Below are 16,801 nucleotides of genomic sequence, written 5' to 3' on the forward strand. Positions count from 1 at the left end.
TAACAGAGCTGACAAAATAATAACAGAGCTGACAAAATATTAACAGAGCTGACAAAATAATAACAGAGCAGACAAAATAATAACAGAACGGACAAAATAATAACAGAGCAGACAAAATATTAACAGAGCTGACAAAATAATAACGGAGCAGACAAAATAATAACAGAGCTGACAAAATAATAACAGAGCTGACAAAATAATAACAGAGCAAACAAAATATTAACAGAGCTGACAAAATAATAACAGAGCTGACAAAATAATAACTGAGCTGACAAAATATTAACAGAGCTGACAAAATAATAACAGAGCTGACAAAATAATAACAGAGCAAACAAAATATTAACAGAGCTGACAAAATAATAACAGAGCTGACAAAATAATAACAGAGCTGACAAAATAATAACAGAGCTGACAAAATAATAACAGAGCAAACAAAATATTAACAGAGCTGACAAAATAATAACGGAGCAGACAAAATAATAACAGAGCTGACAAAATAATAACAGAGCTGACAAAATAATAACAGAGCAGACAAAATATTAACAGAGCTGACAAAATAATAACAGAGCAGACAAAATAATAACAGAACGGACAAAATAATAACAGAGCAGACAAAATATTAACAGAGCTGACAAAATAATAACGGAGCAGACAAAATAATAACAGAGCTGACAAAATAATAACAGAGCTGACAAAATAATAACAGAGCAAACAAAATATTAACAGAGCTGACAAAATAATAACAGAGCTGACAAAATAATAACTGAGCTGACAAAATATTAACAGAGCTGACAAAATAATAACAGAGCTGACAAAATAATAACAGAGCAAACAAAATATTAACAGAGCTGACAAAATAATAACAGAGCTGACAAAATAATAACAGAGCTGACAAAATAATAACAGAGCTGACAAAATAATAACAGAGCAAACAAAATATTAACAGAGCTGACAAAATAATAACAGAGCTGACAAAATAATAACAGAGTGGACAAAATAATAACTGAGCTGACAAAATATTAACAGAGCTGACAAAATAATAACAGAGCTGACAAAATAATAACAGAGCTGACAAAATAATAACAAAGCTGACAAAAATAATAACAGGGCGGACAAAATATTAACAGAGCTGACAAAATAATAACAGAGCAGACAAAATAATAACAGAGCAGACAAAATAATAACAGAGCAGACAAAATAATAACAGAGCAGACAAAATAATAACAGATCGGACAAAATAATAACAGATCGGACAAAATATTAACAGAGCTGACAAAATAATAACAGAGCTGACAAAATAATAACAGAGCTGACAAAATAATAACAGATCGGACAAAATAATAACAGAGCAGACAAAATATTAACAGAGCTGACAAAATAATAACAGAGCAGACAAAATAATAACAGAGCAGACAAAATATTAACAGAGCTGACAAAAAAATAACAGAACAAAATAATAACAGAGCAGACAAAATAATTACATAACGGACAAAATAATAACAGAGCTGACAAAATAATAACAGAGCAGACAAAATAATAACAGAGCTCACAAAATAATAACAGAACGGACAAAAAAATAACAGAACAAAATAATAACATAACGGACAAAATAATAACAGAGCTGACAAAATAATAACAGAGCGGACAAAATAACAACAGAACAGACAAAATATTAACAGAGCTGACAAAATAATAACAGAGCGGACAAAATAAAAACAGAGCTGACAAAAAAATAACAGAACAAAATAATAACAGAGCTGACAAAATAATAACAGAGCTGACAAAATAATAACAGAGCTGACAAAATAATAACAGAGCTGACAAAAAAATAGCAGAGTTATTAGGGGTTTACTGTAAAATAAGGTAAACCAAACTGAAAGTATGGTAGCCCATATATATACCCGTTGTGGCCCACAAGAGCCCTGCATAACACCTACAGTATCTGGGTCCCATCATCAACCCATCTGGGCTAACACATGTGGGCCCTTCATGGAAACTGAGGACAAAATGATCTGGGTCCCAGATGGGTATAGCCCAGATGGGCCCCAGATATCAGCCCATGTGCAACCCCTTTGGGCCCCACATGGGTGTGTTGGCTGGGAGCCCAGCTGGGTTTGCCCATGTGGGACCTACCTGACCCAAGTGGGCCCCAGATAAGATGCCCATTTTGAACCCATGCCCACTCTGTAACCCTGCAGCCCATGTTTAACCCACGTGGGCCCAAAAATAATAGCAGAGTGGACAACGTGATACGTTTATGGTCTTTACTGGGGACACAAAAGGCACTGAATCACAGGAATGGCCCTTTAATCACTTTTGTATTTATTTATTTTTGTAAGTGTGTGCATTTGTTTTGTTTTGGTGTGCATGTTTTATGATATGCACACTACTATTCAGTTTTAAATATAGCATGTTTAACTAAACTGTGCAGCTGCTGGAGCATGGAGCGTGTGTGTGCGCGCACCCCAGTGCCGCGAGTGCGCGCGTGCGAGTTCATGATGGCGGCGGAGGTGAGCGGCAGCAGCGGCAGCAGCGACTCGTCCAGCACCGCGGAGGAGGAGCGCGTGCGGCGGCTCTTCCAGACGTGTGACGGGGATGGAGACGGGTACATTAACCGGTCAGAATACACACTAAACTTTACTCGAAAGGAGTTTGCGTGCAGAGTAAAACTCTGAGAAAAGCTGAGCCGCGGGACGGGCGCGGTGGCGTCGCGAGCGGTTGAGTTTGAATGCATGAGATTGCAGCAACAATGTTACGATTTAATGCATGCAAAGAAGGCCAAACACACGCATAAACGCGCGAGGAGTGTGTGTGTGTGTGTGTGTGTGTGTGTGTGTGTGTGTGAGTGTGTCGGAGCGCGTTCACTGTGTCGTCGGAAGCCATAGGAAATGTTTCATCCTCATCCGCCAAACTTTGGGTTTGTTTATGTTCTGAACTTGCATCAGTGTGTGTGTGTGTGTGTGTGTGTGTGTGTTCATACTCGCTTAATTTACTTTGCACACATTCCTGCCATTATTAGAGATGAAAGTAAAACATGCATGCTTCAGTGTACAAAGATTGATTTATTGAATGTTGATTTAAAATGTCTTCGCGTTAGATACAAAATATCAAAGTGTCATTTATTGTTAATAAAGACACACACAATAACATTAAGTGTATCATGCATTCAACTCTTAAAAATAATACAGAACCATTTTTGTTTTATTTTACATTTATATCAGCATTTTTATATGTTAATCACTTGTTTATGCATAGTGTCTAACAAAACATTTATTTTGCATAAAGCAAACTGGGAAATATGAGAAATTTAAACATGAAATATCAACTTTAGGCTACATTTGTTGTCTCGAAGCTCCTTAATATTATTGAAATTCTGTTCATTAAAGGAAGGATAGTTCACTTTAAAATAAACATTTCCTAATATTTTCCTCACTCCATCTCATCCCAGATGTTCATGTGTTTCTCTCTTCAGTTTTTTGAGGATCACTCCAGGATTTTTCTGCTCATAATGGACTTCAATGGGAACCAACGGCTGAAGGTCCAAATCACTGCAGTTTCAGAGGCTCTGACCAATCCCAGACGAGGAATAGAGTCTGATCTAGACGAACCATCGCCACATTTACAACACACACACACACATTTATACACTCAGTGTTGTTCGTATGATGTCATCACGTGTGTAAGGTCACATGACGCAGGTGGAAGTGGATAAACTCATCTCATGTTCTCCTCCAGCTGTAAAATCGTCCGTCATCGTTGTTTGACCTTTATTTGTTTGATTTAGTCTCTGCACGTTCGTTTTAACACTTCCACCTGCGTCACGTGACCTTACACACGTGATGACATCATACGAACAACACTGAGTGTATAAATGTGTGTGTGTGTGTTGTAAATGTGGCGATGGTTCGTCTAGATCAGACTCTATTCCTCGTCTGTGATTGGTCAGAGCCTCTGAAACTGCAGTGATTTGGACCTTCAGCCGTTGGTTCCCATTGAAGTCCATTAGCAGAAAAATCCTGGAGTGATCCTCAAAAAAGAGAGAAACACATGAACATCTGGGATGAGATGGAGGAAATCATCAGGAAACTCATGCTTTAAAGGAATAGTTGACTTCTTAATCAACTTTTGCTGATAGTTTCCTCACCCCATGTCATCCAAGATGTCCATGTCTTTCTTTCTGCAGTCGAAAAGAAATGAAGGTTTTTGATGAAACTTATGTAATGAAACTCAAGTAATGAAACTTCTCTTTGCCCTCAGCCTAAACCCAGAAACCCAGCAGTATTTATGCTATTATTTTACCTCTTATCAGACGAGCGTGATCATCACTGAGCTCAGACATAACTTCCGGCGAGTGAGGTCAAATATGAGCGTGGTCATAGATGTATACGTAGATGCCTCATTAGTGACTGCATGGATCAGTAGAATGAGGCATCTACGATCGATATATCTATAACCACTATCGTATTTGACCTCACTCGCCGGAAGTTATGTCTGAGCTCAGAGATGATCACGCTCGTCTGATAAGAGGTAAAATAATAGCATAAATACTGCTGGGTTTCTCTCAGAAACTGATGGTTTGTCTAGATCAGACCCTTATTCATCATCTGGGGTCGTTTGAAGCTGCACTGAAACTGTCATTTGACTCGTTTGGAGCCCATTGAAGTCCATTATATGGAGAAAACCCCTGGACTGTTTTCATCCAAAACCTTCATTTCTTTTCGACTGTAGAAAGAAAGACATGCACATCTTGATGACATGGGGGTGAGGAAACTATCAGCAAAAGTTTATTTAAAAGTGAACTAATCCTTTAACTATCGTTCACATCAGACTTCTGTCATGTTTTACATTTAAGAAGACTCATTCAATGCTTCATCAACTCGTGTGTTATCTTGATTTTCATTTGTAAATATGACTTTTCTTGATTGTTCATGTGCTCACAGATCATAATTATTAGGGCCGGAGCACCGAAGGTGAAAACAGTTTAGATTTCTTATCATTATTCCGGCATTGAAGTCTATGGCAGCCCATAGAACCGTTTGCGGGAAAGTTATGAAATTTGGCACACAGATAGAGGACTGGCCCAACATTAACCACACCAATTTTGGAGTCTCTAAAACAATCCCTCTAGCGCCACCACCTGTACACATTTTGACTCCTGTTTATACTAATAACTTTTGAACCATAAGGGATAGAGACACAATTCTTTTTTCTGTTAATTCCTGAGCTCATGCCGATTCGACTGCATGGTGCGTTCACACCGGACGCGATTCACGCGAGTGATTTACATGTTAAGTCAATGCAAAGACGCGAATAGACATTCTGCAGCACGATTCGCGCGAATTGAGCGTTTGACGCGTGATTGAAGTTGAAAAATGTGAACTTAGGCGGATATTCGCGCCGCGTTAACCAATCAGGAGCTTGCTCTAGTAGTGACAACAATGATCAGAAAATCTGGTTTATATTAATCATATATTAATATCTGGTTCAGACAAGTGTGCATATGATTATCACTGTGATAACATTAAATGACATGAAACACAACCCAGTCTCTTTTTGTTAAATGCAAGTTAATGTTTGATCAATAATACAAAGGTAAGTAAAAGGTATAATAAGCTATACATGAAATAAAGCAAACAATTCAGTCATAAATTCAAAGTCAGTGCTAGTCGGCTACACCGCTAACGTAAAGTTAAATAGCCTAAAAATAAACAAGTAATGAAACTTCTCTTTGCCCTCAGCCTAAACGCTTCGCCAGGGAACCAATTATAGATCCATGAGAGCAAAGATCTATGGAGCCCCTAAAGGGATGTGGTGGTGGAAAAAATTTAGGATGAGAGGAATTTTTTTCCCCAAAAACTTTTGCGTTCCCTCGCGATATTTGCTAATAATGTCCCGCTGTCAGCGTTTGAAACAGCTCAGTATGTCAACAATGAAGCGGTTAGAATTTCATTTTGATCTTGGGCTTAAGTATACATAAATACAGTCAGTGCTTAGTTCGGAGTTCAGTAGTTGGCAATGTATTCACAGATTTGAACTTCCCGGATCAATAACTCGTGAGCTAAAAACGTTGTTAACCCTTAATCGGCCCTTGGGCTCCAGCTGACCCCACTGGACGTTTCCTCCATTTTCAAAATGTGTTCCCTTCATCTCAGGGCCATGAGACTCTGGGACTTTTCCTAAATAATCTAAACATGCACAAAAAATCTGGGCTTGATTTGGTTGTTCTAAAGGTGTGTAAATTTTTTTTACCGTTTAAGTCCCTCTGGGTCAGATTGACCCCACATTGAAAATGAATGGGAAAGTGTAAAAAGTACTTTTTTTTTTCTTTTTTTTTGTCAAAAAAAATTAACTAAATCCAGTATAAATCTGAAAATTTCCACATTTATCTCAAGGTCTGGTCCTAGAACATAAACACAAAGTAGAACGAATTTTCTATCTCATACACACACACACACACACACACACACACACACACGTGTGTGACTGCAACAGAGAGTATTTTTATTGAAATTGGCAAATAAAATCAACAAAACTGGCATAAATCTGAAATATTTTCATACATAAATGAAGGACAAATACTAGAGCACAAATGCAACATGGAACAATCATGAGAAAGAGGGAAAAGGGCAAATAAAAGAAAGATGAAAGGCAGCTTAACTTCTGCATAACTTCCCTATGGACCTCTAGTGGATAATGTGGTCATTGCACTCTCTCTCTCTCTCTCTCTCTCTCTCTCTCTCTCTCTCTCTCTCTCTCTCTCTCTCTCTCTCTCTCTCTCTCTTTAACTATAATTCCTAAAGTTTTTCCACAAACCTACAGATGGCGGTATTCTATCCCTAACACACAGAGCAATGTCCAAAAACTATTTATATTTATTTAAGATCATCATTCAAGTGATTTTTTCCTAAAAAAATTATTTTTAATGAGCCAATTTATGACATTGTTAAAGGGATAGTTCACCCAAAATTGAAAATAAAGTCAGTAATTACTCACCCTCATGTTGTTCCAACCATGTAAGACCTTCGTTCATATTCGGAACATAATTTAGTATATTTTTGATGAAATCTGAGAGCTGTCTCACTCCTCCATAGGCTTTCAGAGGGAATGAAACTTGATGGCCCAGAATAGTAAGTAAAAACGTCATTTAAGGAGTCCAAATGACTACAGTGGCTCTGTATTAAGTCTATCATGCGACGAAAATACTTTTTGAGCGGAAAAACAACAAAAATAACGACTTTATCCCACTATTATTGTTGTTCAATTTGAGCCTCTGACGAGAGTTTGCAGGAGTGCCACGACGCATGCGCGAGAACTGAGATTAACCCTACTCAGAAAGAGTGAGCAGCCAGTAACAAGTAGTAGTAGAAGAAGAACGCCGTAATCTCAGTTCTCGCGCATGCGTCGTGGCACTCCCGCGAACTCTCGTCAGAGGCTCAAATTGAACAACAATAATAGTGGGATAAAGTCGTTATTTTTGTTGTTTTTCGGCTAAAAAAGTATTTTCGCCTATGGAGGAGTGAGACAGCTCTCAGATTTCATCAAAAATATACTCAATTATGTTCCGAAGATGGACGAAGGTCTTACATGGTTGGAACAACATGAGGGTGAGTAATTACTGACTTTATTTTCAATTTTGGGTGAACTATCCCTTTAAGTATTTGTGCAGTAAATAGGTAAAAAACTACCAAATACCCACAAAAACACAGCATAAATGTATAGTTGAGAATTAAATAAAAAAAATTATATATAATTTTCCATGTAAAAAAAATTATATTTCCTTATGCAATCGCTCTGTAAAAGTTTGGGGTCCATCTGAGCACAAGGGACTCAAACGTAAACCCTACTTGAGGACGATTAAGGGTTAAAACACAATGTCTCTTTAACGTAGACAACGAGCTGCAACATCATTTTCCTCAAAACGAGCCTTATAATATGAGAGATAAGTATAAAGGGACCATCTGCAAAGTGCAAAACCCGAAAGGCGTTACTAAAAAATAGGCAATAACAATTCAGTTTACTACAATATACTAATACAGTAAACAGAGTAATGCCATCAAAATCAGGAAGCAATTATCATACAAAAGCTATGGTTGCAACTACTGTATTTTAGCTGGGTACCAACATCATTTGTGTAAAGAATAGGCCTATGGATATGTGCTATTACTTTTATTATTTTGATGTGCTATTACTTGCCAAACTAAGGGTTGTAGTGTAACCAGCAGGAGAGCTGATGTGTGAACTGAATTTGGTGACAGTAGCCTACAGTGCATTTCAGTGAAATTAGCTGAATATTTTTCATAATAAAAAAATAGCAAATTTGATCAAACTAAGTGTTTTTATCAAATTAAGTGACCATTGATGTGTAAACTGAATTTGGAGACACAGTGTGTAACATTGAAGTTAATGACTTGTAGTAGGTTATACGCTTTTTTGGGTTTTGCACTTTGCAGACAGTCCCTTCGGACTTGTCTCTCAGTCGCCTGCTCTACAGACCAATTTATATTATAAGGCTCGTTTTGAGGAAAATTAGGTTGCAGCTTGTTGTCTACGTTAAAGAGACATTGTGTTTTAACACCGAACTCGTTGAACTAAGCACTGACTGTATTTATTTACAGCCTATAGCCTAAGTCCAAGTTCAAAATAACTCTAACTGCTCTATTGTGCTCCACTGTGTGATATTTTCCTCCATCTAGTGGTGAACTTGTATATGACCATCCAGTGAATATTAGTTTCTGTTCCTCTCCGATTTGGTTTTAACTCTACGGTGGCCGATTTAGTCCAAGATTAACATGGCTTCCAGCTCGACCTCGTCCACATTGGACACGGAGCCATCGAGTGTTAAAACGCCAAAGGCCAAGCTTGAATTTATGGGAATGTCCCTCTTTGGCTAATGTACTTTCAAGATGGAGGAGCAACATGGCGACCCGCAGTCGAACCCTCACCCGTATGTGTTTACAATGGCATATTATAAACTTACCAGAATACTTTATTACTTGAAAGAAGTCAATATACATTAATAAGCACATATATTTTTGAAAGAACTAAGTGTTTTTAGCTAAGAATAAACTAAATAAGTTACAGAGTGTAGCTATAACGTACTGAGCGGTTTGAAACGGCCCGTGGGACATCGATCTTTGCGAGGGAACGCAATTGTTTCTCGGGAGATCGCAAAATTTTTGTGAGGGAACGCAAACGATTTGGAAAAAAAATATCCTCCCATCCTAATTTTTTTACACCACCAAATCCCTTTAGGGGTTCCGTAAAGACCGGCCGTTAGATCAACACAAGACGAATTATATCTGGAGCCGCCACAGAGACATCAGAGCCAGCGGCAGAAGAACTGGCTGAGGAAAGGCTAATCTCACCGGGTTAATGAGCGCCGCTGATCCACTGGAGCTCACACACACACACACACACACACACACACACACACACACCAGATCACATGTTCAACTCCACACACACACACCAGATCACATGTTCAGCTCCACACACACCAGATCACATGATCAGCTCCACACACACCAGATCACATGATCAGCTCCACACACACCAGATCACATGTTCAACTCCACACACACCAGATCACATGTTCAGCTCCACACACACCAGATCACATGATCAGCTCCACACACACCAGATCACATGTTCAACTCCACACACACCAGATCACATGTTCAACTCCACACACACGTTCAATTCCACACACACCAGATCACATGTTCAGCTCCACACACACCAGATCACATGTTCAACTCCACACACACCAGAGCACATGTTCAGCTCCACACACACGTTCAATTCCACACACACCAGATCACATGTTCAGCTCCACACACACCAGATCACATGTTCAACTCCACACACACCAGAGCACATGTTCAGCTCCACACACACCAGATCACATGTTCAACTCCACACACACCAGATCACATGATCAGCTCCACACACACCAGATCACATGTTCAACTCCACACACACATGTTCAGCTCCACACACACCAGATCACATGTTCAACTCCACACACACCAGATCACATGATCAACTCCACACACACCAGATCACATGATCAACTCCACACACACCAGATCACATGTTCAACTCCACACACACCAGATCACATGTTCAGCTCCACACACACCAGATCACATGTTCAACTCCACACACACCAGATCACATGTTCAACTCCACACACACATGTTCAGCTCCACACACACCAGATCACATGTTCAACTCCACACACACCAGATCACATGTTCAACTCCACACACACCAGATCACATGTTCAACTCCACACACACATGTTCAACTCCACACACACCAGATCACATGTTCAACTCCACACACACATGTTCAACTCCACACACACCAGATCACATGTTCAACTCCACACACACCAGATCACATGTTCAACTCCACACACACCAGATCACATGATCAACTCCACACACACCAGATCACATGTTCAACTCCACACACACCAGATCACATGTTCAACTCCACACACACCAGATCACATGTTAAGCTCCACACACACCAGATCACATGTTCAACACCACACACATCAGATCACATGATCAAATGATCACATGTTCAGCTCCACACACACCAGATCACATGCTCAAATGATCACATGTTCAGCTCCACACACACCAGATCACATGTTCAGCTCCACACACACCAGATCACATGTTCAACTCCACACACACACCAGATCACATGATCAACTCCACACACACCAGATCACATGATCAACTCCACACACACCAGATCACATGATCAACTCCACACACACCAGATCACATGATCAACTCCACACACACCAGATCACATGATCAACTCCACACACACCAGATCACATGTTCAACTCCACACACACCAGATCACATGTTCAACTCCACACACACCAGATCACATGTTCAACTCCACACACACCAGATCACATGTTCAACTCCACACACACCAGATCACATGTTAAGCTCCACACACACCAGATCACATGTTCAGCTCCACACACACCAGATCACATGTTCAGCTCCACACACACCAGATCACATGTTCAACTCCACACACACCAGATCACATGTTCAACTCCACACACACCAGATCACATGATCAGCTCCACACACACCAGATCACATGATCAACTCCACACACACCAGATCACATGTTCAGCTCCACACACACCAGATCACATGTTCAACTCCACACACACACCAGATCACATGATCAACTCCACACACACCAGATCACATGATCAACTCCACACACACCAGATCACATGATCAACTCCACACACACCAGATCACATGATCAACTCCACACACACCAGATCACATGATCAACTCCACACACACCAGATCACATGATCAACTCCACACACACCAGATCACATGTTCAGCTCCACACACACCAGATCACATGTTCAACTCCACACACACCAGATCACATGTTCAACTCCACACACACCAGATCACATCTTCAGCTCCACACACACCAGATCACATGTTCAACTCCACACACACCAGATCACATGTTCAACTCCACACACACCAGATCACATGTTCAACTCCACACACACCAGATCACATGTTCAGCTCCACACACACCAGATCACATGTTCAGCTCCACACACACCAGGGCTGCGTTCAGCCCCGACAAAACGTTGCAAAACGGTTTTTAAACGGAAACGGTGCTGCGTTGAACACCCTGTTCTGTTGACGCAAGAGTTGTAACTATGGCAGCCGAGAAGGCCATTCTTTGTGTTCTTTTTGAGGAATTTTCGGAGCCTGATAAAATCGATATTATTACGTGTTTAATACTGCAAAATACATGCAATCACTGCCCTTGGCATCCAGAATAAATGACAACACCCCAATCACATTTATTTAACTTTTTAATCTCCTGGTAATCAATTCTAATTTAAATCATTTTATTTCTAGTTCTTACTTTTTAATAGCTTGTATTTTCTTTCTCACTTTATATCAAGCAATTACCATATATGAAATTTGGTATATAAATAAACTTGCCTTGCAATGAAGCTAAATATATAAATAAATACATCATCATGTTGATATATATATATATATATATATAAACTCTTACGACAATCATGTCTTCATGTCAATCATGTCTTCAATCATGTCTTACGACAATCAATTGTTGTGTATACTGAGCTGCAGCGGACACATTTGTAAACATCTTCACTTGGACCCATTGTGTGAGCTGTCTCTTTAATACCGCGTGGTTTATATACATGTTGCTGCTGATTGGACTGACATATTTGACACACCCACCAAACGAGATCAAACGCATCTCAAACCCGTTGCACACCGGTGCGCACCGTTTCCAGGAAACATGACGTTCAACCGGAAACCGTAGCAAAACGTTGCGCACCGGTTTGAGCGTTGAACGTGCCCCAGATCACATCTTCAGCTCCACACACACCAGATCACATGATCAACTCCACACACACCAGATCACATGATCAACTCCACACACACCAGATCACATGATCAACTCCACACACACCAGATCACATGTTCAGCTCCACACACACCAGGGGCACGTTCAAAGCTCAAACCGGTGCGCAACGTTTTGCTACGGTTTCAGGTTGAACGTCATGTTTCCTGGAAACGGTGTGCACCGGTGTGCAACGTGTTTGAGATGCGTTTGATCTCGTTTGGTGGGTGTGTCAAAAATGACAGCCCAATCAGCAGCAACATGTATATAAACCACGCAGTATTAAAGAGACAGCTCACACAATGGAAGTAAAGTTGTTTAATGTGTCCGCTGGTATTAGAAGACATGATTGTCGTAAGAGTTTAATATATATATATATATATATATATATTTATATATATAATCAACATGATGTATTTATTTATATCTTTAGCTTAATTGCAAGGCAAGTTTATTTATATACCAAATTTCATATATGGTAATTGCTTGACATAAAGTGAGAAAGAAAATACAAGCTATTAAAAAAGTAAGAACTAGAAATAAAATGATTTAAGTTAGAATTGATTACCAGGAGATGAAAAAGGTTCATTAAATGGGATTGGGATGTTGTCTTTTATTCTGGACGGCAAGGGCAGTGATTGCATGTATTTTGCAGTATTAAACACGTATTTATATCGATTTCATCAGGCTCCGAAAATTCCACAAAAAGAACACAAAGAATGGCCTTCTCGGCTGCCATAGTTACAACTCTTGCGTCAACAGAACAGGGTGTTCAACGCAGCACCGTTACCGTTTAAAAAACGTTTTGCAACGTTTTGTCGGGGCTGAACGCAGCCCAGATCACATCTTCAGCTCCACACACACCAGATCACATGTTCAACTCCACACACACCAGATCACATGTTCAACTCCACACACACCAGATCACATGTTCAACTCCACACACACCAGATCACATGTTCAACTCCACACACACCAGATCACATGTTCAACTCCACACACACCAGATCACATGTTCAGCTCCACACACACCAGATCACATGTTCAACTCCACACACACCAGATCACATGTTAAGCTCCACACACACCAGATCACATGTTCAACTCCACACACACCAGATCACATGTTCAACTCCACACACACCAGATCACATGTTAAGCTCCACACACACCAGATCACATGATCAACTCCACACACACCAGATCACATGTTCAACTCCACACACACCAGATCACATGCTCAAATGATCACATGTTCAACTCCACACACACCAGATCACATGTTCAACACCACACACATCAGATCACATGATCACCTCCACACACACCAGATCACATGTTCAGCTCCACACACACCAGATCACATGTTCAACTCCACACACACCAGATCACATGCTCAAATGATCACATGTTCAACTCCACACACACCAGATCACATGTTCAACACCACACACATCAGATCACATGATCACCTCCACACACACCAGATCACATGCTCAAATGATCACATGTTCAGCTCCACACACACCAGATCACATGTTCAGCTCCACACACACCAGATCACATGTTCAACTCCACACACACACCAGATCACATGATCAACTCCACACACACCAGATCACATGATCAACTCCACACACACCAGATCACATGATCAACTCCACACACACCAGATCACATGATCAACTCCACACACACCAGATCACATGTTCAGCTCCACACACACCAGATCACATGTTCAACTCCACACACACCAGATCACATGATCAACTCCACACACACCAGATCACATGTTCAACTCCACACACACCAGATCACATGATCAACTCCACACACACCAGATCACATGTTCAGCTCCACACACACCAGATCACATGTTCAACACCACACACATCAGATCACATGATCACCTCCACACACACCAGATCACATGCTCAAATGATCACATGTTCAGCTCCACACACACCAGATCACATGTTCAGCTCCACACACACCAGATCACATGTTCAACTCCACACACACACCAGATCACATGATCAACTCCACACACACCAGATCACATGATCAACTCCACACACACACCAGATCACATGTTCAACTCCACACACACCAGATCACATGATCAACTCCACACACACCAGATCACATCTTCAGCTCCACACACACCAGATCACATGTTCAACTCCACACACACCAGATCACATGTTCAACTCCACACACACCAGATCACATGTTCAGCTCCACACACACCAGATCACATGTTCAACTCCACACACACCAGATCACATGATCAGCTCCACACACACCAGATCACATGTTCAGCTCCACACACACCAGATCACATGATCAGCTCCACACACACCAGATCACATGTTCAGCTTTAAACAATTACATTACCACCTGAAAAAGTCTTAAAACTAAGTTTTGTCACATTAACTGTAGAATTTTTAGCAAAAATTAGACGTGTAAACACAGCCCATGTCAGCTATTTCTCAAAGAGACGAGCCGCTGGCAGAAGCCCCGCCCATGACACAAATTCACATCTGTGGTGAAGCGAATGTCACGCGCGAATGAAGCGAGTAAAATGTTCAAGCAGCCAACTTCGCACGAATAGCGCAAATTATTTGCGTCATTCCGGCTTGTCATAAAATAAAAAAAACTATCCAGATAAATCGCGCCATCCGGACAGAGTGAATTTGATTGTGGTTGGATGAGAAGGATAAACACAAACCATTCCGACACCCTATTGGGTTGTAGGCTATCAATCACGCCTGCACCTGCACAAATCACACACCATGCTGCCAGATAGGGCGGGTTCTCGTTGACGAGCACGCACTTTCAGCCAATCAGCGATCAGCAGGCAGACGTGCTCAGCCTCATTCCTGACTTTAGCCGGGTTTTTAGCGCGATGACTCGGAGCTGTATATTCCAGTGAATCAGTGATCGCTTTGCCAGTGGCATAAATACACAGTAAGTTGTATCTACAGTAAAGAGTGGGAGAGTGACTCAACTCTCAAACGTGAATTACACCGGTGACTCGAAGACTCTTTATAAATATAACCGTGACTCCTGTCCATCATCATATACACACTCAGGACATCTGCAACTAGCAACCCCGACAGATGCTGAAAGATGTTAAAATCAACGATTAATCCGTTTTGACTGTGCTAAATGTGCATGTGCCATGTACTTCACGAAAGACATACTGTAGTTTTGTCAAAGCAAAGTGCAACACAAGGGTAAGCGCATTGTTGTTATGTATTTGTTGACGGATTATTGTACAGTATAAATGAATTACGCATTTTGACAGTGGTGTGTGCATTAACGTGTGAAATGCCTGTTAATTACATAGCTTTTTCCAATCTCTATATTGGGCACTTTTTGCAGGTAAATTGGCTTCTTACTGTTGACATTGAAAATCTTGTGTTTTTCTAAGGGAATGCTGTTTTGACAGTTTCTAGCTGGACATATAGTCATATTTGAACCGTTTTACTGGGATTTTTTTTTTTTTTAATCATCAATGTTATGCTTTAAGGAGATAAAATGGTAACTTACTTATCAACATTGATTGGTATGGCAATAAAATAATATCACATTATTTTGGCAGTTAAAGTTTTGGTTTTTTTTCTTGGAGTGACTAGTTGCCTATAAGTATTGTAAGAGGTGCAAACTTGTTATCAATAACCAGGCATGTTATCAATAACCATTTTTTTTTTTTAAATATAAATGTACATTTGGTGAGGTTTTTGGGCTAGAAATTGTTGACCCAATCTGGCCACACTGATCACACATTCAAAAAATGGTTATTGATAACATGCCTCTGAATTTTGACTTTTTGCACCTTTACAATATTTATAGGCAACTAGTCATCAAATCTTCCACTCCATGAAACACGTTAATGCTCAGTAGTACACAATATGGTTCTTTAATGTATTTGCATTGTCCTAAAATGCGTTCATTTTCAATGGGAATATATGCGGCTGAAACGCGTAGCCAAGTGCATCTATAAAAATGTTCAACATTAACTTTTTAATATAACATTATAGTCATTATGGCCTTCAGAAAAATGTTTTTTTGAGGAGGTGGGGTATGCACTGTGGCGCGGCCTAATCTTTTGTCCTTAAAGGGATACTTCACCCAAAAATGAAAATTCTGTCATCATTTACTCACCCTCAAGTTGTTCCAAACCTGTATGAGTTTTTGTTCTGAAGATATTTTGAAGAATGTTTGTAACCAAGCAGATAGAGCAACCATTGACTGCCATAGTAGGGGCAAAATGCTATGGCAGTCAATGGTTGCATAAAATCTGCTTGTTACAGAAATTCTTCAATCTTCAGAA

The 16,801-nt window shown here is 40.1% G+C and overlaps 1 protein-coding gene across 1 annotated transcript in view; it reads left to right on the forward strand.

Moving 5' to 3' along the window:
- Window positions 1-2,481: 2,481 nt before the first annotated feature.
- Window positions 2,482-16,801, forward strand: part of mcc (MCC regulator of WNT signaling pathway) — a 166,922-nt gene continuing 152,602 nt past the window's right edge. Inside the window, exon 1 of the mRNA XM_079814639.1 lies at window positions 2,482-2,617. Within this exon, the coding sequence (XP_079670765.1) occupies window positions 2,496-2,617 (122 nt within the window). The 5' untranslated portion in view covers window positions 2,482-2,495. The remainder of the gene's footprint in view (window positions 2,618-16,801) is intronic.

This window comes from Gobio gobio, assembly GCF_949357685.1.
Source record: "Gobio gobio genome assembly, chromosome: 4".
Lineage (NCBI taxonomy): Eukaryota > Metazoa > Chordata > Actinopteri > Cypriniformes > Gobionidae > Gobio > Gobio gobio.